A 22,930-nucleotide genomic window follows, 5' to 3' on the forward strand; every position below is an offset into this window, starting at 1 on the left:
TAATGTACTTTTTTTATTTTAATACTTTGAACGTCGTCGATTTATCAGGTTCATGTGAAGTGCTCGATTCTTCTTGAAACGTGAAACTGAAACGTGTCACTTTGTTGACATCGGTGGTTCTTGATGGATAGTTTGTCACGCCAGATACTGGATATCTCGTCCGGAAGCGTTAATCGCGTCGCGCGTTACACGCGGGAGTAAATCATTAGCGGCCGGCATTACGAATTAGAAAGCACGCGTTCGTTCTGCTCCGCTTGTGCGTGGCAAACGTAGAAATAAAACTCGGAGCTCCGGGTCGGGTGGATTAGGTATCAAACGCCGAGTGCCTGCTGAAAACTAATCCGTTCGCCCGATCGGCGGCATTCGCGTTACGGGCGCAATTAAGACGTTGATATTCAAAGTAGGCAGCGCATTAAAGTCTCCCGTCTGCGCGCGCGAGCTCGTGTTATCTCGCGACTAATGTACTTTTCGTCGATGCGGTTTTCTTGATATTTGAGGAGCGGTGTCGCTTTAAATTGTGCCGAGATAACGTAACACGGCAATTACGATCGTGCACTGCGGACGATATATTCGCCTAATGAATTGAGTGACTTGGAAACACGCGAGCCGATAGAAAATTGTCTCGTTAAACTTACCGTAGACTTAGATACATTTCGAGAGAACGATGCCTGTATAAAACTCAGCCGGGCTTGCGAAAATAATGCTTGCTAAAATTTCATTATTAATTATGTGAATTATGAAGTTTCGCACCTCGCGCGTATCGCGTGCAAATCACGCTCTAATCGGATCCCGGGATTTTTCTCATCAGTAGTCACTTGACTCGGGACTCGAATCTTGTTTAGATATTAAACACTTATTCCCCCGTGTTTTTATTCGCGGCGAACACGGCGGTTTTCGTATACTCGCGTCAGTAATACGTTACTTCGCGGATTTCTCACGAAACGTTGATTCGATCACCGCCGCTGACGTCTCAATTAGAACAGTCGTGTAACCCGGCGATAAAACACGATAACTAAATAAACCATCTGTAAATTGCTCGTGTTGCCCGCGCAATTTGCTTAATCACGCGATAACGTGATAAAATTGCAAAAATACCGATTTATTAAATCCAGTCGCACGCAATATTCGCGTGTATCGCAATATTAACGTGCCACATTTCCGAAGGCAATTACGGGAGCGTCAAGCGTTAATAGAAAAATTATACAACTCGCGGTAAGATTTTCGTTAACGGCCTTCGAGTGTCGAAAAATGCGGCTGTCGGTAGAAAATATGCGACTTTCATGCTTATTGAATCTCATACATTAAATGCATGGAGGCGCTTGAAAAAATCCGAATGCGCATGCAGCTTCGTGCCGGCGACGTTTCGTGCGGTAGGTTCTCGGCGGTTAGGAGAATTTAGTAGAGAAAGAAGCCGATTCTCTCTTCGGGAACCGGCGGAGAGTTGAGGTAACGAGCTGCGGTAACCGCGTTGCATTGAAAAATAACTGCAGGCTACGGACAATCGCATGAAGACGTACGATGGAACGGGTCGTTTTGGCGAGCCACTTATTAACAGTCGCGGCTGGAAGCGGGCCGTGCGGTTAATTTTACGAGACCGCAAAGCTTCCTCTATTCTTTCTCCCGCGACGGTAGCGTATGTGCGGCGCGAGCGAAAACATACGAAAACGCATCATATATTAACGATAAACGCAGGGAGGAAAAAAAAAATTATTTTGTTGCAATTCATTTGCGTTGACATATCGTGATTTGTTCGCGGTGATGCGCGTAATCAACGAGGAGAGATCCGAGGCGGACGCGTCGAGGATACTCACGTGAAATCGCGTGCTCGCGAGCGGTTAATCATTTATCGGTCCAGTGATCCCTTTAATCGGCGCGGTTTGAAATTTATTGAGGGATACTTGGGGCACAAGAAAAATCTAATGAAACGCATTGATATGCAAAATAAGACGCGAACGCACGCAGCTATCGGATTGCAATGCCGCCGATACGCGAAAGCAGCGATATCGGTAAATAATCACGTCTTACTAGGTTTTTAAATACTAATTACGCCGTAATCAGCGAGCATTTAAATTAGCGCGACTATATATATGTATATATCGCGCGTGTGTGTGTGCGAGCGCGTTTTATCTGAGGGAAACACGACCGGAAAGAGTTGCGACCACCATTATCTTTGCACGCTACGTTTCTTTTATAGTTTATATCAGCATTGCCACAACGTCGTTCTTTTTTTTTTTTATTCAATAAATTACGGTATTATTTTTTTAGTCCTCGTTCGACTACACGGAATTGTGCCCCGGTGGGACAACAGCTGGCACGGCGGTGGTCCTCGAAAGTGGTGCGGTGATACACCAACCCTTGCAACTGCAGTTGCAGCAAAGCCATGCACAGGCGCAGGTGCAGCGTAGTAGTCTGGTGTCGGGTGCGACGAATCCAAATCCGAATCCGAATCCGCAGAGATCGCGGCCCTGGCACGACTTCGGCAGGCAGAACGATGCTGATAAGATCCAGATACCGAAAATGTAAGTAGGCCCCTTACGGTTTTTTTTTTTTATTATTTTTTTTTTTTCAATCTCTTTGATTAAAAGTAGTTATACTTATTACATTAAGAACAGAAGAAGATTCGTACGAGAGAATCATATCTCGATGTGATTTCTCTGATTAGAGACTACGTGGTGGTATGAAATTATAACAAATAATGTACGTTATAATAAGAACGTGCAGAGGCGAATGCTCAATTTGCTCGATTGGATGGATAGGCGGATATCAAGATTGATAGATATTTATCTATTAATCTATCTTATTACGTGGAATGCACGGAAAAGCAACGATAACAGTAATAACTGTTCCGCCTGCAGGGCGTGCAATTGTGAATCCGCGCGGGCAAAGAAGCCGTCATAGCTGCAAACGGAAAATCTCGTTGTTCTTAACTTAATTTCTATGAAATAATAGAAATATTGTTATGTAATTGATTAATAATTTCCGTCGCGCGTTAATACCCTTAATCGACACGAAGATTAATGACAAAGATGGGTCTCAGAACACTCGTTCTCACGCAAGTACAAGGTAATATTTTCGCTCATGCTTAATTTTCTCAATAATGACTCGGAACTAATGACTTCTCTAAAAACGGAGCCGTAACGATGTCATTTCTGTTTCGCAGGAAACTAATATCTCCACTAGTGGGACTTCCTTCTTCGTGTACCCTTCATTTCCTTCGCGGTTCATCACATCCGCTTGCCGACTCACTCGGTCCTCGCCCTCTCTTGCGTCCGTCCTCTCCTGCGATCTTTCTACTTCCCGCTTCGTTCCATCCGTCTTCTGCAATTTGTTGCCTACCATTGTTGGAGCCGGACCGCACGATCGGCGGCCGCTGAATATTTCCCGCTCCATCTCCTCAACGTGCTCACCGACGCGGGATGAACAATGATGTTAAAGTTATTAAGTCGCAGCCCGCTCGCCGAGGCCCGGCTCTCTCGACGAGCGGACAAACGCCTCGGGCTCGGCGCCGGGACCGGGCTGAAAAATCGCGCGACTGCTCGCAGCGTGAAATCGAAATGTCAAGAGGGGTAGCCTCTCTCTTTCCGGCCGGAGTCGAGGTCCTTTTTCGCGAACGGAAGAGAGAAAGTCAGACGGATTTAAAAGAGAAAAAGGAAGACTTGATAACGTCACGCGTAACCCACACAGGGAGTTGTAACAAGGTTCACACGTCGGGTAGGCGGTGGCCGTGCGACGGTAGCGAGCGGTAAAGGCGCGCAGAAGGGCGTTCACCCGCCACGGTCAGTTATCGCCTTGCTCGCCACGCACGTTGCCCCCTGGTTCGCTCTCTCGGTCCATCAACGGAAAAAAAAAAAAAAAAAAAAAAAAAATGGGAAAGATAAAAAAGGACCATGCGTTAAATTCGTGAATTGAGACAATAGGCGTTTCCACGAAGAATGGATTGTCGATTACGTTTTCAAAACTCGTCAACGGTATGAAGACTGATGAAGACCGGAATCGATAAATCGGGTTTGAGATGAGAAGTGGCGGCTCGGTGATTACAGTTCTTCCTCGATCTCGGCGGGCCGGTTGTATTGCTCCCGTTTTCCCATCGCGTCCTTCCTCCTCGCGTTTGTCGTTTTGTCGTCTCGCGTTTAATATCACGGCCTCTTCCTCCGGTCTCTCGGGTTATGGGCATTCGTTTTTCATAAGTTATCGGCCGCCCGCCTACTTGCCCCGCCTGCCTCAGCCGCGGCAGAGATAAGCTCGATTAGACGTCGCGATTTTCTCTCTTCAGTTGATGCGCGTCCGCCGATATATATATATTTTTTCTTTTTTTTTCTTTTTATTTATTTATTTTTTTTTCTTTACTTGGCGCGACCCGGGTTACCAGCTTCCCAGGCTCCCGAACCCTTCATCATCGCTTCACCACGATTAGCAATCGGAATATTCATGTTTTGGGTCCACTGCTTCGCGCGCGGTGACGAACGTTCTAATTAGCGAAAGGCTTCACGCAGTCTTCTTTGCCTCGTACGCGCATCGCTCTTTTTCCGCGGCGTTAAGCGTGTTTGTCTTCGCGACGAGGTAGGAGCATGTCGGCTAAGAATTAGCCGATAATGACACGATAATCATTCATATTGCATCGCGCATTAATCAGCTAATTGAGCATTCGTTTACGGGCTCGTAACTACCTATTAAGTAAATGCGATTCAATCTTGACGCCGAGCGTAAAACGGCTAATCGCATATAGAAAAATATGTGCTTATTTATACGCACATGCATTTGACTGTATACCCGCGCTTTATTTGGGAGATCATCACTATCTACTTGTAATTATACTTATTTGTATTTGCTTTTTCAGTTTCTCGAATTACGGATTCAAGTACCACTTGGAGTCGCCGATCAGCACCTCGCAGCGTCGCGAGGACGACCGAATAACGTACATCAACAAGGGCCAATTCTATGGGATAACGCTGGAATATGTGTCCGATCCAGACAAGCCGCTCCTCAAGGCAGGGCAGACAGTCAAGGCAAGAGCAAAACGGATAATTACTGTTTGCATAACGGCATTTATAGGATGATATATGTGTGCAAATATATCGTTTCAAGGATGGAGAGACGTTTACATCTCGAGAACGCAAGCTCGACACGCTTATCGCGAATAATTGTCTGAATTTCAGTAGTTTTAACCGCGCGAGTAATCTTATATCCCGCAATGTTCTGAGAAGACATTACTTTTATTTGTAGCTTCGTAAGATAATCTACGGCGGCCGGCGCCGACGAAATTCACGGGGATGATCGGCGTGTGTGCGGCGCGTCGAAAGAAGAAGTAAGACGGGGTCGTTTGTTCTCGCGGCTCTAATTGGCAGTCGCAATGCGCGGCGCGGACCGTTAGCAATTTCCATTCTGATAAAGGTGGCGGATTCTTTTTCCGCTGCGCGCGGCCGCGACGAGTTACGGCCCCCTCGTTAATTGCTAATCGAGCGTCGGGAGCGAGGCGTGTGGCGCGGCGATTCGAACGGTATATCCGTCTTTCGCGGCCTCAAGGGAGATCTGGCCGAGTAAGTGTAGCCGCGTAACGCGAGCCTCTTATTCACCGGAGCCTTCTCTTTCCTGCGCGATCGCGCCCGCCCATATTTCCTCCAGCACGTTGGAGAGCAGTTCTTCGCCCGTTCACCCGAATCACGAAAAATCCTTCCCGCCGCTTGCGGCAGAACGCTCACGCCCGCGTGTGCCCGCTCGAGCATGCGTCTGTCGCGGCCGATGCACGTCCTCGCGTATCGGCCGACCCGCCGTGAAACGAGAGGCCCGAAAGTTAACTTTGTCGACGCGAGACGCATTTATTTATGCCACTTTGCACATGCCGGGCTCGATTATAAATCACGCGGTATCTCGAACGACGATTATAAAGTACGTGGAATCTTGAGACACGTCGCGAGAAGACAGTTTACACGCGCGTATATTTTCTTCGCCCCATCTTTACTAGGAGTAATGCGTAGATAAGCGTAATAACGTCCATCGATCTGTCACACGGTTACTAATTATCTTCTATGCACTGCACAGAGCGTGGTGATGCTGATGTTCCGAGAGGAGAAAAGCCCGGAGGACGAGATCAAATCCTGGCAATTTTGGCACGGCAGGCAGCATTCCGTCAAGCAACGAATTCTTGATGCTGGTACGTTGACGCAAAAATAAAATAAAGATAAATGAATGTAAATGATGAAATAGCCCTCATTAACGTCGACAGCTTTTTGACATATCTTTGAGTCAACGATCGACTAAATATTTCGTGTTCTTTTTGCGCAAGCTACCTAATTCGCATAACGGACGAGTGGTAAGATTTTATCACGAGCGTACGCTCCGTTATTTTAATATCCCATCTAAAAGCGTCTCGGGAGCAGCGATAGCTACTTCATATTCCTCCGCATGATCCGCGAGTTTCAGAGTCACGTCCGTTGTTACAGACACAAAGAACAGCGTCGGCCTGGTGGGCTGCATAGAGGAAGTCGCGCACAATGCGATTGCCGTTTACTGGAACCCACTCGAATCGTCGGCGAAGGTAAGGAACGCCGGAAATGTCGATTCACATTATCTCTTCAACGACAAATACGACCCCGGGGTTTCTTCGCCCCTCCGTCCCGTATTTATCGTTCGCGCATTCGATTACGCGGTCATTTACCGGATACGTTAATAAAGCATGCGATTCTACCTGTCCGATTTCTGATTCGCAGATAAACGTGGCGGTGCAGTGTCTCAGCACCGATTTCTCGAGCCAGAAAGGCGTGAAGGGTTTACCGCTGCATATCCAGGTCGACACGTATGAGGAACCGCCGCCCCACACGCATACATACACGGCACCTTCCCATCGCGGCTACTGTCAAATTAAGGTCTTCTGCGATAAGGTAACCGCTCTCGTGCACTTTCATACGTTTGCCTTTTACTCCCCTCACTCCTCTCTCTTCATTTGCGATGTAAATAACGCTGTGATCACTTCCTGGTCGCAATACGATCGCTGAAATTAAGTTGAGAGATGACGTTGCTTATCACAGGGAGCGGAGAGAAAGACCCGGGACGAGGAGAGACGCGCCGCTAAGAGGAAGATGACGGCGACCGGCAGAAAAAAGCTCGACGAGCTTTATCACCCCGTCACGGAGCGTAGCGAGTTTTACTCCATGCTCGATCTACACAAACCGCCCGTGCTGTTCTCGCCGCCAGCGGAGCACGCCATCGATAAGGTAATACATTTTTTTTTGTATGCACATCACGCTGATAAGTAATAGTATCATTTATAAAAACTTGCTGCGTTCAGATCGCATTTAATTACGATATTAAATTTAGTTACTGCATTAAAGGCATTAGTTTATTACAAAAATTCTATTACACAAATATAATGCGAGTAAAATTCAATGCAAGGTATTAATTTATTAAATTGTCAATTTATTAGCCTCTGTTTAAATGCAAGTATGCTACGTTAGCATGTAATCTCAATTAACGATGCAAAAAGCGAACTTAGAAAAATCGTGTGGCATTCGCAATCCTCTGCTGTCACCCCCGCCGAAACCCTGCACTAACCGCAACTCTTGCATAGCAATGTAATGACGTGGACTTTCTCAAAGACAGCCTATCGAATTTTACGTCAGTTGAACAAACCAAAGTAATAATCTTTCAGTACTTGCTTTTATGTTCCTAGCTCGGTTGTAATAAATATTTATTATGATTTATCGTAATTAATGTGATTGCAATTACATTACAACTGACAGTAATATGCAATATTATTTAATTTTTACTTTGTTAATTTAATTTTTATTGCTTTTGATTTTTTATTAGTTCACCATTTCTCAAGTCAACGTCTTCAACTTCACATGTAGAAAATAGACAATATGAAATTAATTCTTCAGAATTATTCTTTGTCTCCTAACGTGAAGTTTGAACGGACCTCCTTATTGCATCGCGGAAAAAAAAAATAAACGGACAGATGTAAAGTAGAAATAAACTTTGTTCTTCTCTTTCACGACAGTTCTCGACGATGGAGTTGTCGGGCTTCTACGGTGGTGGCGGCGGCGGGGGCGGGGGTGACACCGACACCTCGTCTCTCAGTAACGGTGAAGGTGGAGGATTAAAGGCGACGGGGGGTAGCAGCCCTTATCCGGCGGCATGTGGCCGACCGAGCCTGCCGGCCCTCAAGTTTCACAACCACTTCCCGCCCGACAATCTCAGTAGCCTGCACGACAAGAAGGACTCGTTGCTGATGCAGGTGCAGGAGCTGCAAGGTCCGGTGCTCCAAGGGGTTCAGCAGACCGGCCTAGCGGGCACGGTGGTCTCCAGCGTTGGCAATCGGCTGCATCTGCAACAGCAGCCGCCGCATCTGCGCCCAGCGGACGCCGAAGAACGCGTCATGCTCTACGTGCGCCAAGAATCAGAAGACGTCTACACGCCGCTGCACGTCACGCCGCCGACGGTCCAAGGGCTGCTCAACGCTGTAAGGAAACAGACTCTTTAATACAACGCCGACACACACTGACACCTCGCACACGCGACACTCGCTCTCAGAGAGAGGTTTTCAGAGATTCCTGCAGCTGCGAGATTCGCACGCTCCGCTTGCGTCTGCGTCATTCCCCGAGATACTTTCGAGAGGAATAGCGGAAGCTGCGAAGCTAGCACGTAGGAATCCGTTCTCGTTCCCGCGTCGTGAGCCATTTAAACGCCCGCGGTATGAAAAAAAAAATTCGTTTATCTTTATTACAAATCATACAACATAAATGTAATCGCAGAACGGGATATAAATATCGTTGATATATAAATTGCACATACGTAGCCGGGAGAAAATATGCTTTCGCGAATTTTATGTTAACCGATTGTGAGCTACTTGCTGCTGCTTGTCGTTCGGTGGTATAAAGTAGGTAAAATAGCATCTCTAACAAGCCTGTTTGTACGCCTCGTAGGAATGAAAATGGGAAATGGAAATTCTCACCATTTCTTTACCGCGGCCGATACCGGTAACTGTATACACGGTAGCGGCGATGTGTTTTATGCAAAACGCGCCGCAGCGGTTGAATATGCGCGACTGTGGGCGTTAATGGGTTAATCCGTGATTACGTTGTCGCACGACCCGGCGAGGCGTGCTCCAGAAACGGAACGTGAGGCGAGACAATAACGCAACGCGCTATCGCTGCCATCGATCCGAGATACGCTTCCTGTAACGCAGCCGCGGCAAACACTTCCAGGCTTAATAAAGTCGCACGCCGGAAGGTAACTAATGTCCGTTTCGATTTCAATCGATACCAGTTTGGCATCGCTTATTCAGTCGCGCGCGGAAATTACACGCAACACGCACACACACATTCACACACAGCCCCAACGAGAGAGTACAGATTGCCCATGCATGTAAAAGCATACTGCGCCATTATTAATACCCGTTCGCACTGGTCCACTCGCTAATTAATATTAATGCGCATGCACCACTGTCCACTGTGTCCACGATCCTCATTAATACAGCATCGATAGTGCAAGATGTACGATCATAATCACCCTTCCTCCCCCGCGGAAGTGCGAGACCGCCGGCGGCACTCGACGATCCACCGGACGTTGACGCAGCGAAAGAAAAAAGTAGAAAGGACCGCTCCTTCTTCTTCCCTTTCGCGAAATGATTTTCTCTATTTTTCGTCGCGTTTCTATGCGCCTTGCTAGCCAAGTGCAGCTGATATCCAACGCGTGATCTACGTGCTTCTATCTCGGCTGCACTCTAATCGATCTCCAACTACTTGAGCTGCTCTCGCGGACTTCTTTCGCGTCTTGAGGTATATATCTCTTCATCATTGTACCTCTTCCCGTTTCAATCTGTCTTGGCTACTTTATCTCGCTCTGTCTTTCTGTCTTCTCGCGGTAATATCGCGTCTGCCTACGCGTGTCTCGCGTGCACTTTCTCGCGTGCGTGCGCGGAAAACGAAACGACGGCCCGCAAAGCCACTATCAAAATTCTAATGTTCTACTTTTTTCTATTTTGCAGATTGAGTCAAAGTACAAAATTGCATCCTCGAGTATTAATAATCTCTATCGCAAAAACACAAAGGGGTAAGTTTAGTAGAGTGTCATCTTTACTTGCATGTACGCCCACGTGGTGCATGCCATAACGGTGACATTGCCTGACTCTCTCCGTCTGGTTTGGTAGTCTTTTTCTCTCTCTATTTCTTTATCACACACGCACACACATACACACCTTTCTCTCTATCTTTCTCTGTCTCTTGTACTTACCTCTCGCCTATGATCGTGCCTCTTTCAAATGTCGGACACGCGTTTCTCTGCGACATATGTATTCAAATGTGTACACCACTCTCGCGTGGTCTCCCGTTAAAAGTGTCCTCTCTCTTTCTGTCGATCACGTTAGCACGAGTGTTGCTGCATGCTGACTGCATCTTGCTACCGCCACGCACAATCACGGCTGATTAATCCACTAATCCTTCACGCTTCTCGTCTTCTGCCTTCCGTCACGAGCGTACTTACACACGCCTTGTTTGCCTCGCCTAACATCGCTACGAGTTCAACTGATTATTCATTCTACCGGGTTATTTTCCTACACACACGGCTGATTATGTCCTGCGTGCTCTCGCAGGAACCTTTCCCTCAGAACAAATATTTTTCGTCACTCGACATACGTTTTACGCTCTATCTCTCTTTCTCTCAAACTACGTGCAATGCGTTGCGAACTGTGCGATCGACTTTTTTTCGCTTTGAGAGATGTTAAAAATTTACCACAAAACAATATAGTTATTTTACCGCTATAGTACACTTACCGTCAGAAATGGTGGTTTGTGGTGCTGCGAGGCGGCTAGCGTACGTGATCTTGGCGTGGTGTGCGTCGAATCTCACACGAAGCGCGCGCGTAGATGTGTTGCGGAGCACCGGACACAGAGGACTAAGGGGGAACGCGGCCTACTACACCTCCCCGTACTCGGCGGCCGAGAGTGGGGGAAGTCACGTACGCCAGCCGCCGTCGCCGCTCATCTCGGCAAATGCCATATCTGTTTTTTAGTGTATTGTGGTGGTTTAATGATGATATGATAGTTTTCTAAGAATTTTTTCCCCCTTTGTCTTTATTTTAATATTAAAAAATTAAATTAAAAGAAAGAAAAAAAAACATTAGAAGCATCCCATTATTATAGCGGCCGGAATTACCGTGTTGCATGCCAAGTCGAACAATCATGCTCTCCCTGAATCGTTTTTGCACTAATTAGTACTGATAATGTCTTCCACTGTTGCAGAATTACAGCGAAAATTGATGACGACATGATTCGATATTACGTCGACGAGGACATGTTTCTGTTGGAGGTGAGCCATTCACGGATCAACCCTGACAGCGATCGCAATCCAAACAATCCAGGTTCGCCAGGTGATCCTGGCGATCCGGGCGATCCTCCTGCCCGATACGACGTCACCCTCATCGAACTACCCTCATCACCGCCACATCTACCGCATTCACCTCTTGCCAATTCCACACACGCGCACGTTCACGTTCACGACAACAGTAATACGTGAACTTACGGGCGGGCGAGGTGCATTTGTGTAAATACGCTATGCGAAACTTGACGAAGACTGATCACTCGGGAGAATGAAAGATCAGCAACATTTTACGTTGAATAATGATAATTACTGAACGAGGATTTTTCTGGCGCCACGTCGAAGATTCTTGTATAGCTTAGTCGACGATGGGCTTGTCAGGAAATTCGTAAAGAAAGAGAGAAAGAAAGAGATCCAAGGAACAAAATGTTAACTATCTTTCATCAAGGACAATCAAGAAAAATGAAGAATTGTATCAGGATGACCGAACTTTCAACATGTTAGAAGAGTCAAGCTGAAGAAGAATCGGCAATCGTTCTAACAGTATAATCGTAGTATAATATCACAGTCGAAGCCTATACTTTGATACATATATATTTTATATTTTTTTTTATGCGTGTTTGTTAAGCTTTTGGTGAATGTATCCGCTATTTCGGAATTGTATAATGATGTCTTTAGTACAATTTTATACATTTATAAAAGTAATTAAATTAAAAATGTTCTTTCTAAGAAATAAAATATGAAAGGGTTGAACGATCTCGTTGTCAGAGACATATATGGGCTTCGACTCGACTGGAGCAAATCGAATGTGCAAAAATGTACTCACATATCGCTATAAATGGAAAGCGATACGTTATATATTACTTGTTTTTATTCCATGAACGATTTATATTGATGGTTGTTAGCTTAGGATATCGAAGCGTCGCGCTGCAAATGCGAACGCCATGTAAATCAATCAAAATTGATTTAAGGATTCCGGTATATGTTAAGCATACGTATATTGTAGATACACGTCGACAATAGAGACGCCTACTTGTCTATTTTTTCGTGTCTTAATTCACGTGCCGGCGTCTAGGTTCTTAATTGCCCGCTTAATTAAGAGTTGCCTTACTACCGTCGGTTCTGCGATTATCATCTTCGAAACCCGACGAGTTTGCACGTTGTAACACACCGCCGTTCTTTCACATTAAGCGAGTAACTCTAGATATTTGTGTTAGCCGCAGAAGCGACCGCTACTTTCACCGTTTCCGCATTTTTATTCGATTCTGTCCACGTTTTAAACGATATTGATTCCGCACGAGAAGCTGTAAAACGTACGCGAGGCATAAAAACATAGAAAAAATTTTCGAATCTCATCGGCAGCTCGTAAAACGTTAGACACTTTCTTCTCACTTGGCCCCACTGTCGCTAACGAGACTTTTATAGCTTCACATTTACGAGCGCACAACGTATTTACGCGCGTACATGAAGACGTCACGCGATTTCGCTACTGTCAGTCGCAAGCAGATTACTGCGCGTAAAAAAAAAACGTCAGCACGAAGCGGATATCTTGCCGTGTAAAAAAAAATTAATAAATTAAAAGTAAGGAAAGATACGTGAAGTCGCGTATCGAATCACTTTTCTGTGCCGAATTCTCTGCCATGTCACACTCGAGATAACATCGAGAAGCCACGACTTTTTCTAAGTCTTAAGACTAATAAGAATAATGTAATCACGCTATACCCGTATCCGTAATGTAATCTCCTTATACGCGTACAAAAATTAACGCAAACGCTGGTTGACGAGATGACGATTCAATATTCTGAAATTAAAATGATTAATAGTATTTCATTTTAGAGAAGTATAATATCATACATAATTGTTTTTTTATTTTCGAAGCCTATAATGTTAGAAAAAAAAAACTGCTGCTTCGCGATAAAAGTAATGCTATTATTAGCAGCAATCCATGGTTATATAGTTCGTAAGGTAAAATTTAAAGAATATCGAGATACACAATTGTGTCTACACGTACGGGGAGACAATACGGATACCTATTGACCGCATACGCATACAGAATCAAGACAAACGTCCACGTATCTGTTGTCAATTACGTTAGAACCGTTAGATTAGAACAAAGCGGTTACGACTCCCCTTTTCCCGTTTGACATTAATCATACGTACGTCGATATATACCGATATCAAAGCAACGATCAAAATACGCTTGTAAAACGCCTTATTATTATTGAGTACTATTTTTTGTTACATTTATTGCAGATAGCATATAGATGGATATTATTAATTTTATGGATTCTATGAAATTACGCGTAAGGCGCATATATATTATTATAATTATATTATTATATATTATTAAAATCTTATTATTATTTTTATACACGAGAACGAGTGTCTGTACTGACGAATGCAAATGATGTGGAAAGGCGGAAAGCGAAAGATAGAGACGCCGAGAGAAAGAGCGCGCATGAATGGATGGCTCGGAATGCCTGCACGCGGAAATGCCGGCGAGTGAAAGAGAGAATTTGTGAGATCAATCTCTACAAGATAGATGTATGACCCCGAGACCGTTGGTTAGCTTTTAGTCCATGACATTTTCTTTTTTTCCCACGTAATCATAATATTCCGTACCCATCCGTGTCCCTCGACTGCTGCCGTTGTATCTCGTAACGAGACCGAAAACGCGGCTCATTACGTGAACGAACGGGCGGCAGCTTTCTCAAGCCATTTTATTATAATAGTATCATCTCCTTATTATCCTTACGATTAATAATATTATTATATATGTTAAAAAAAAAAACAGGGCGGGCCAGTGTCGTCGCGAAGGAACACCGATCGCACCTGCTGAGACTTGTGTTTTTCTACTCGATCGTCGTTGCTTCCGTTTTTTTTTTCGGAGGCTGCGGACTCACGTGGATGCGATCGTCCCGTTGCGATGGTTTTTCGGCCCGTCGCGATATCGTACTTAAACGACGTAAATGGCGACGTGGAACAAGCCTGTGGGCTTTAGATTTATTGTTAGAAATAGAGGAATGCATAAAAAGAAGGGACCGTTGCCGATTGGCAGACCGGACCGAGAACGCCGCTTTGAAGTCGGTAGAGATATGTCGAAGGATAAGATTCGAGAACGCTTAGAGTACGATTGTTTTACTACCGTCGCGTTGTCTTGCCATCGTGAGATTGTGCCAGAGGTGATATTTTATTATTATGATGTTTATTGCAACAATAAATATTATATTAGTACGTTTTATAAAAAAAAAAAAAAGAAAGAAAATTATGCCTTTGTCATTACCGAAAATAAACCGTTGTCCTTTATTGTCTCTGTAACTACCATTACTATCTTTCATGTCATTAATATTATTAAGAGAATCTAATTAAAAAGGCAAAGCATTAATTAACTTTGAAATATTTTTATCGCAATATATAAAAATTATATAAATCTTATATAAATCTTCGGAACAGAGAAAATAAGGAAAGCAAACTTATCTCATATCGTCAAATGAGCATTTTGCACATATATTATTACATGTATTTTTCGTATCGCATTACCAAACATTTTTGTGATCACCGATTCGATAACGTATGATACCAGTTGTTCTTCCAGAATTCTTATTAGCATAAATGATTCAATGTCTCATTCCATTTCACGGAATTCTGCGATACATGTACAAAATAAGAAAAAAATCGCGATTAGCATAAAACGTCTGATATTCGTGGGAGCTCAAAAACGTCTCAGTTTCGTTCAATAAAGGATTACATATTAAAATACAATACGCGTGCAAATAAACGAACACTTTTAACAGCTTAAAAAAAAATTTTAAGACGCAATACAATCACACAAAATGATAGTTAAACCTATCATTGTTCTTGTTATTCATGCTATAAAAGCTGTCTGCTCTCTTTATCTCGTTTTACACAGCACCGTGGAGATCACGGTGCAGCGCTCGAAGGAAACCTGTTGGTGAGGAATTCAAAAGGAAAAAAACGAAATTCCGAGCGTGGAAACCCATAAGGAGAGATAAAGAAGATTCCACGTCTTAGAGAAAGAATGAAGGGAGTGCACCATAAAATCAGCACCGCGGAGAACGTCAGGCCACTTTCAGAAGGGTCGGTGCGCATTTCACGGCTGACGTACCTTAACGAGCCGTCTCCGCGGCAGACACTTCGATGGAATCGCTTATCCGAAAAAGTCTGACATGACACATCCAGTATGATTAGTACGGAACAAGCGTGCGACGTTATCCCGCGCCAAATCGACTAACGGAACGTGATCCGAATGATGTACGCTCGACTCTGATGACAGGGGGATTACATTTAATCCCGATCAGTCATAAATCCGATACAATTACGATCGATCATTGATAAAAATGCAACTGATTATTCCACTTTATAATTATAAATTCGCAAAAATTAAATAAACTTTTAATAAATAAATCAATTAAGTGCTATTTTTATATATTAAGCTTTATAGAAAACAATTTTCAATTTAAATTAATTTCTATTTTATCTTAAAACGCTGATGACTTATTTATTAAAATATACAAGTTTTAAAGTATTTGTTAAAGTAAAAATCTCTTCGCATTTCTTTGAGATATGGAAACCTGATCAGTTTGCAAATAAAAAACGACAGAAGAGAATTAATTGGCACCTTGATTACGGGATGCGGCTCGTGTACTTCCTCGGACGCAAGAAGGAACAAGGAGACGGAGAACGTAAGTGGTTACAGCGCGATTTAGTCAGGCGGTTATCATCGTCGGCTAGAAGTCAGCTGGTGTGTATGCAAGCATCACGGCAATCGTGTGAGATTCCAAGACCTTGTAAGGTCACTGGCCCTGACGTGAATTATAGGCGTAGTAATTGTGCTGTTCTGTTTTTACAACTCGATAGAAATACATGTCGATCATTAGAGTATACGTTTTTGTGGAGCTGATTTATGAATACGCGCCGTAAAGAATTTTTGGCACAATTCTAACGAACGTTTTAATTTAGAATACCTGCTCTTATGAGACTTGTATTCACGAAGACATGACAGAATTTGAATTTCTTATTTAAAGAAACGACATCTTTGCGAATTCCACGTCTCCGAATATATTATTCCATGAGATTTTTATTTCCCAGGAAACGATCAATAAAATTTGCTCACCGGCGAGTGATATTTCTCAATTCCCCGATACATGGACACACACGTATGCTGACATAATTACATCTGCTTAAATTTACGGATTTTGCGTCACATCAGCGCAAACGACAACATAATAAGCACGCATAAAAATGATAAGTCACTATTAATGAATATTATAAATAGATTTGAGACTTCGAAGATATATAAACTAAATGGATATACCATTATTACCTTGAACCGGTATTGAACTTTTTTTGCGCATTGCCGGTTGGATTTATCATATTACGTTGAATATATATATAGTTCGGTTATACCGTTGTTATCTAACAGAGACTATTAAACTTCTAATAAGATTAACGATTCATATGCGTACTTTTATGACGTTATGAAAGTGAAGCCGTTTTATTGTCTACTCCGTTAGATCGCGTAAGAAGTAGTAACAGAATATACGAAGAGAAATGCATTTCCGTTGCAATATTATCATTTGTGACCGGTTTTCGCATAGCACTTTGTATTCACATAAAACAGAGTGGTTTACATATATTATGCATGTTTGCAATACAAACATACGTTATTATACACTAAAATGTCATTAGATAAAATTATTTTAAGACCTTAAATAAATGAAAATTAATCAAATCTATCAAAACTGTATTTATGCTTTTATAATCTTATTCATCTAACGACACGTGGCGCGTACAGACAAACGTCCTTTTTTTTTATTCCATAGACCCTTCCTTTCGAATGACATCGTTAGAATCGCAACAAACGACTTCAATATTTCTCAGTTAATTACGAGTAACCCCGGTCCAACCGGTTTGCATGTTTCGGAGGAAGGATTTCGCCAACGAGATTCAGTAATATTACAGTGGCGTCAGTACGAAATTCTGAACTCAATTTTGTGGTACGCTTTAAATATCTGGCATACACGTCGCATGACGTTCTTATAATAATGGGTCAACGACTCGAAACAAGAACATTGAACTTCAGTAGCAAAAGGAGCGTCTGACTTCCTGCAAATCGCGTTTTGAGAATTTTACGTTGATAATGAATGTGAACGAGATTTGACGAATGGTTGTAATAAATACATAGAATTAAGTTACAAGCCTTATATCCCGCCACCCACGATCGTAATCTATCATCGAGCCTCGACAATACACGTGTATTTTCGGAGAGGTCCGGTTTGGTGAGTTAGATGCTAACCCGTTGTCCTTATCGATTATCGAGCCCTGTTTCGCGAGCGACAACAAAAAAAGGTTTTATCTCCTCGCAATGTCGACAGTAAGTGGTTATTAACCGTTCGAAGAATGCACGGTCAAAGAACGCACGAACTTAAAATCTTCCTTCCTCCCTTCGCCCTCTTGGGACGCGGTTCGTCGACCTAGGTCTCGCAGATCCTGACGTACGCTTCAAGGTCCTCCGCTCTTCGCTCTCTCGCGGAAGGTACTGTTTATACCTCCACGAAAGATCGAAGATCCCGTCCTAATGTTCCTAGCGAAACAGGCTTGCCTACGACGTGCGGACGCGATACATTATTGCGTATATATATATAAGCCTTTCCTTATTCGTTTTAGATCATAAGGCACTTCGTGCAAGAACATCCTCCGTTATTTATTCTAATGAATAATTCTTTTTATTAATTTTTTAAATTCCATATTTAATATACGTAATATTCTCGTGCCACGTTGTAAAATGAATGATGGAGTCAAGTGCTGCTCTTGCACGAGAACCAAGCTGAGCTAGTACAAAAAGAATATCACGAAGATCATAGGTGAGGGAAAGATGATTCTACATTCACCGTCGGCGGAAGGAAATACATAAATACATAGCGTCGGGATAGACCAGAAGGCGGGGATCATGCGGTAAGCAAGTTCACGGCCGTCCCTTACATACAACCTTCTCTTAGCATTTTCAAGGCCAAGATGCGAAGAATCGTGCTCTCTATGCAATGCCATTGCACGGTATTTAAACTGAATGCAAACCGCGTGATCAAAGACCGATCGAGCGCATTCCGGTTCCATTATACAGCTTACATAATCGAGTTAACTTAAGTCCCATTCATGGATGGAAGTAATCGTCTCCCTATTATACGCTTAAATCGTGAATATTTTTTGAAGAGCTTTTTCTCGGGTAGAAATCACAATATTGTTATTAAAAAATCAAACGTAATGAGATAAAAAAATTAATTTTACGTTATAAATAATACAAAAACATGTAAGCATTTAAGATGCTCTAAATAAATCTTTTACTTGCGATAGGATTAATCCACTTTGCACGCATCAGGAGATAAATAACCGAGACGATTATTTTACGCCTTGCCGTGGGGGAACCGTGTTTGATCCCTGCCGTCTGCGCCCTATCCTCTACCCCGCAGCCATCAAAGTTGTGATAAAAGAGCAAGAGAAGAAAGGTACGCGAGAACACCTCGTGCGTTGTATCGAGGAGGAGGGCGAGCCCGTTATAAGCTCGAGCACCGGCTATTCAGCAGCTTAAGCGGCCTAGTGGAGTCGGCAGGGTCCGCCGGTGATTCACGCACGTGGGCCTATAAGTTCCGTGTCTTCCGCACCGTTTTTTTTTTTTTTTTCTTTCTCGCGGTACCTCGAGTTCTCCGCATACAGTAAAACTCTAGCAGCTCGAAGTATGAGTAATCGGCCACGCAGAGCGTCGCCGTTTGCGATGCTGGTGCTGGTGCTCGTAGTGCAGGTGATCGCGACGATTCTTCCCGCGGAGGCTGTCAGGTCCCTGTCCGGATCACTGAACCTTGACGTTCGCCCGGAGGAGGACGACAATGCCGTCGTCGTTGAAGGTCGGTATCAACTGCCAAGTTTAATTTCATATGCGCTCCTCGTTCACATTGATTTTTCATACGCTCGTCTGCGCTCGCGTTTGTTCCTCACGATTTCTTAATAACTTTAATTAGGAAATTACGTTGAAAATCCTAAGTCCGTAGGCGTTAGACTCTCTTGTGTATTTTACACATAATACCCTGAAAATTTATTCTTGTTATATTATCAATTATCTTAATTAGTATTAAAAAAAAAAAAAAAAGGGAAACGATTATTCTGCAATAACTTTTTTTTCCATTGATTTCAATAACAATTTTATTTTAGTGTTAGCAATTATCATTTCCTCGTGAAATCTAACAGAGATGCACTACATATCGGAAGCAGAATAATCATTCATACATCCCGTACATGGTAACCGGAAGTCTTTCGCCGCGCAAACCTCACCTTCAATATAAGTGTGCATCTGTGTGTCTCGCGTAGGTCAGCGAACTGCTAAGTATTTCAATGGAATTCTATTATAATATTTCGATTACTCATTGCGCGAAATGATGGGATTAAGAACACATGTTTTCCTTTCGCGCGTAATTTCTATTTCTATGCAGCTTTTCAACGAAAAGCAACTTTGCACAAGAACAGCAAATACTTACTAACACAAACTAAATATATATTCAAACTAGAAATTATCTTTATCACTCTCATACGCAATTTATTTGTAAGATGTATAATCAGTCCAATTATAAGCTCGTAGCTTTTGTTAATGACAAAAGTAAAGGACAACGTTTAAATAATTTTATTACAATTTTTTTCTAGTTCTACTTGACATCAGAAAAACACACACGTCATGTATATTAATGTATCCGGACATTAATGCTAAAGCACAAGTATTCTCAAGTACGTGCTGAGATAAATATGCTCGATGCATCCTGATTCTGCGATGGTAAACATGATAACGTACAAATACTTTAAAAAGTAAAGACTGAAGGAATGTACCTGAATAAATCTCAATGAAAATTTCAAGATAACGTATAAGTACCGTAACAGCAAATTAAACGGTAAAGAGATTATAAAAAAATTCGATAAGAGAACGTTTAATTACCGTACTATATAAAATATTCTCCAAGAGATGTGTGTTTGTAATATAAAAATTAATGAGCTACGTACAATTTAATTTCTAGCTGCAATCGATCCGGACCAGTTCGTCTCGAGGGAAGGTCGGGGTATTCTTTGGAACGGAGCTGCAACTCGCGAGACTTGTTTGACGTCGAAAGGTGAAGTCGGCCGTTGCACGACTTTCAAAGAATGCTACCCATACTTCAAAATTCCGGATCTCGGTGCTCTGGATGGTTGGGTTCTCGGCGTATACGACACGTGCAGTTACATCCGCGAAGACGGAAGTCCGAGCTTCGGGATCTGCTGCTCGAATCTGCATCCCTTCGTCACGCCTGATCCCGACAACTGCGACAATCCCACTGTAGAAAATCCACAAGTAAGTAGACATCCGTTTATAAATTCTATAAAATTTATCAGCTTAAACAATTCGTTCTAGTTCCATATCTAATTTTCGTGTACGATCTCATATTTCATTCTTGTGTGGTAATCACTTTCGCAATTGGGTACTCGTAAAAATTATACGTGATCTGAATTAAGTCCGTTAGATTCTATTAGAAAGTTATAACTTTACCGCGTCGATTCGGCAATGCGATTTCACAAAAGGTCTTTTTACGACCCGCACTTTATTGCTCTGTATTCATGCAGCATTCCTTCCTTTTGTCGGGCGCAATACTGTTTTGTCTGTTTATGAGAAGTTATCGGCTCTTGCGTTATTTATTAACTGAAGGAATAATATAAATTTTGAATTGTTTCAGGTGGAAGATAATAAAAAGGTAAACGAAGGAATAGCACGTCCTCAAGCTGCACCTACTTGGCCGCCACAGGTTCCCACACATCCGCCCGATCACACGATACCGCCACTTCCGACTCATCCGCCGTCACCTGGTTTACCGGGGCTTCCCACTACGCTGAAACCAATTGGCACGAGTTCCAAAAAGCCGGGTGTCGCTACTACGTGGCCAACAAAAAAACCGGGCTGGTGGATGTCCTCGTCGACGTCTACGACGTCGTCCGCGTCGACGACCAACAAATCTCCAATCGGCGACGTAAACTCGCAGTGCGGTGCCAAGAATGGCAATCAAGATCAAGAGCGTATCGTGGGAGGGAAAAATGCAGATCCGGGCGAATGGCCATGGATCGCTGCACTCTTCAATGCTGGACGGCAATTTTGCGGCGGATCACTCATCGACGATACGCACGTGTTGACGGCGGCGCACTGCGTGGCAAAGTGAGTCCAACTTGTTCATTAATTTATCTCCTGTAAATCGAATAATGAAAATTAATTGATTGAATTAATTTAAATTTTTTGTAATTAGATTATAATTTGGAAATACCTAGTAACAGGAGATATTACATTGTTCTAGTATGAACTCTTGGGATGTTGCAAGATTGACAGTGCGCCTAGGCGACTACAATATTAAAACAAATACAGAAATTCGTCACATCGAAAGACGAGTGAAGAGAGTCGTAAGGCACCGAGGTTTCAATTCCCGTACGCTTTACAACGACGTGGCACTTCTTACGCTAAGCGAGCCCGTAGAATTCACCGAACAAATACGACCTATCTGTCTTCCTAGCGGCTCGCAATTGTATTCTGGCAAGACGGCGACAGTCATTGGATGGGGCTCGTTGAGAGAAAGTAAAAAAAGCGTTTTTAGACGAATGTCTTAAACTCGTGCGAGTCATTTAACAATCACATAAAGAGTTTCTTGCTTAAATTAAAATAAAATTAAATTAACATTTTTGTATTTTTCTAAATAATCTCGGTTCAAAAGATCAGTTTGCATAGTTACTTCAAACATCCTGTATTCATACAGAATTAAACAGATCATTATATTTAACTAGGTGGACCACAACCCGCAATTTTGCAAGAAGTTTCAATACCAGTGTGGTCAAACAGCGAGTGTAAATTCAAATACGGCGCTGCAGCACCAGGTGGTATAGTCGACAGTTTTCTCTGCGCTGGTCGAGCCGCTAAGGATTCATGCTCGGTTTGTATATTTAACTTTTGTTCACATTTAAATATCAACACCATGATTTTTTTGTCTATAAATGCGAATAATCAGTTAACAATTAATATAATTATAATTAATTTTAGTAGTAAAAAAAGTAATTGTAGATAAGAAAAGTACGAAAAATATATTTACAGGGTGATAGTGGAGGACCTTTGATGGTGAATGATGGTCGCTGGACGCAGGTCGGTATTGTATCATGGGGCATAGGATGCGGTAAAGGGCAATATCCAGGTGTATATACGAGAGTGACACACTTTTTGCCATGGATTTATAAAAACTTGAAGTAGAAGGCACGCACGTATTCACCACCATGTCTTTTTCGCGCCGTCGCTGCTTCAAGGATGGTCGAGGAATCACGAAATCGTTTACACTCGCTCCGAAAAATGTGATAAAACCTGCCGAGCCTTAACAAAGAGCTTTATAGCGATACTGAAAACAACTACTTTTATAGTTGAAAGTGATAACACTTTCTCTTTAAAAAAAAAATATGATATTCATTTTTTCACTTACACGACGTTCTCTTTTAAGTTCCATGTCATCTCGTTCTGTGTACGTTCTCTCATCATTTAATAAAATCATCCTCATCTCTATTATAG

General features: G+C 42.9%; 2 protein-coding genes and 1 long non-coding RNA gene across 4 annotated transcripts in view; 2 read left to right on the forward strand and 1 right to left on the reverse strand.

Moving 5' to 3' along the window:
- The window catches only part of Grh (grainy head), a 93,321-nt gene extending 78,693 nt beyond the window's left edge, over positions 1-14,628 (forward strand). The window contains exons 7-15 of one of the 2 annotated variants that reach the window (XM_070675385.1): positions 2,266-2,519; positions 4,838-5,006; positions 6,040-6,151; positions 6,441-6,535; positions 6,708-6,878; positions 7,026-7,211; positions 7,994-8,455; positions 9,983-10,047; positions 11,235-14,628. In XM_070675385.1, coding sequence (XP_070531486.1) covers positions 2,266-2,519; positions 4,838-5,006; positions 6,040-6,151; positions 6,441-6,535; positions 6,708-6,878; positions 7,026-7,211; positions 7,994-8,455; positions 9,983-10,047; positions 11,235-11,508 — 1,788 coding nt within the window. In that variant the 3' untranslated portion in view covers positions 11,509-14,628. The remainder of the gene's footprint in view (positions 1-2,265; positions 2,520-4,837; positions 5,007-6,039; positions 6,152-6,440; positions 6,536-6,707; positions 6,879-7,025; positions 7,212-7,993; positions 8,456-9,982; positions 10,048-11,234) is intronic. The other variant, XM_070675386.1, reaches the window with a different exon arrangement.
- Positions 14,629-15,747: 1,119 nt separating this feature from the next.
- On the reverse strand, positions 15,748-21,177 carry LOC139113939 (uncharacterized). The gene is made up of 3 exons (XR_011547780.1): positions 20,891-21,177; positions 20,371-20,678; positions 15,748-19,409 (listed from the first exon to the last, which is right to left on the reverse strand). It is a non-coding gene; the product is annotated as an uncharacterized lncRNA (long non-coding RNA).
- Positions 19,064-22,763, forward strand: LOC139113937 (proclotting enzyme). The gene is made up of 6 exons (XM_070675399.1): positions 19,064-19,229; positions 20,385-20,695; positions 21,075-21,547; positions 21,684-21,958; positions 22,165-22,310; positions 22,469-22,763. Exons 1-6 carry the CDS (start codon positions 19,064-19,066, stop codon positions 22,619-22,621), a joined length of 1,524 nt encoding a protein of 507 aa, XP_070531500.1. The 3' UTR covers positions 22,622-22,763.
- The last annotated feature ends 167 nt before the right edge of the window (positions 22,764-22,930 follow it).

The sequence above is a fragment of the Cardiocondyla obscurior genome, linkage group LG03 (assembly GCF_019399895.1).
Source record: "Cardiocondyla obscurior isolate alpha-2009 linkage group LG03, Cobs3.1, whole genome shotgun sequence".
In the NCBI taxonomy this organism is placed as follows: domain Eukaryota; kingdom Metazoa; phylum Arthropoda; class Insecta; order Hymenoptera; family Formicidae; genus Cardiocondyla; species Cardiocondyla obscurior.

What these genes read in the sequence shown, in the direction of transcription:
- LOC139113937 (XM_070675399.1), top strand. Translation starts at nt 19,064, where the DNA reads ATGAGTAATCGGCCACGCAGAGCGTCGCCGTTTGCGATGCTGGTGCTG. An exon ending in CAATGCCGTCGTCGTTGAAG is followed by an intron (nt 19,230 to 20,384) that starts GTCGGTATCAAC and finishes TTTAATTTCTAG; the next exon opens with CTGCAATCGATCCGGACCAG. An exon ending in CCGCTAAGGATTCATGCTCG is followed by an intron (nt 22,311 to 22,468) that starts GTTTGTATATTT and finishes ATATATTTACAG; the next exon opens with GGTGATAGTGGAGGACCTTT.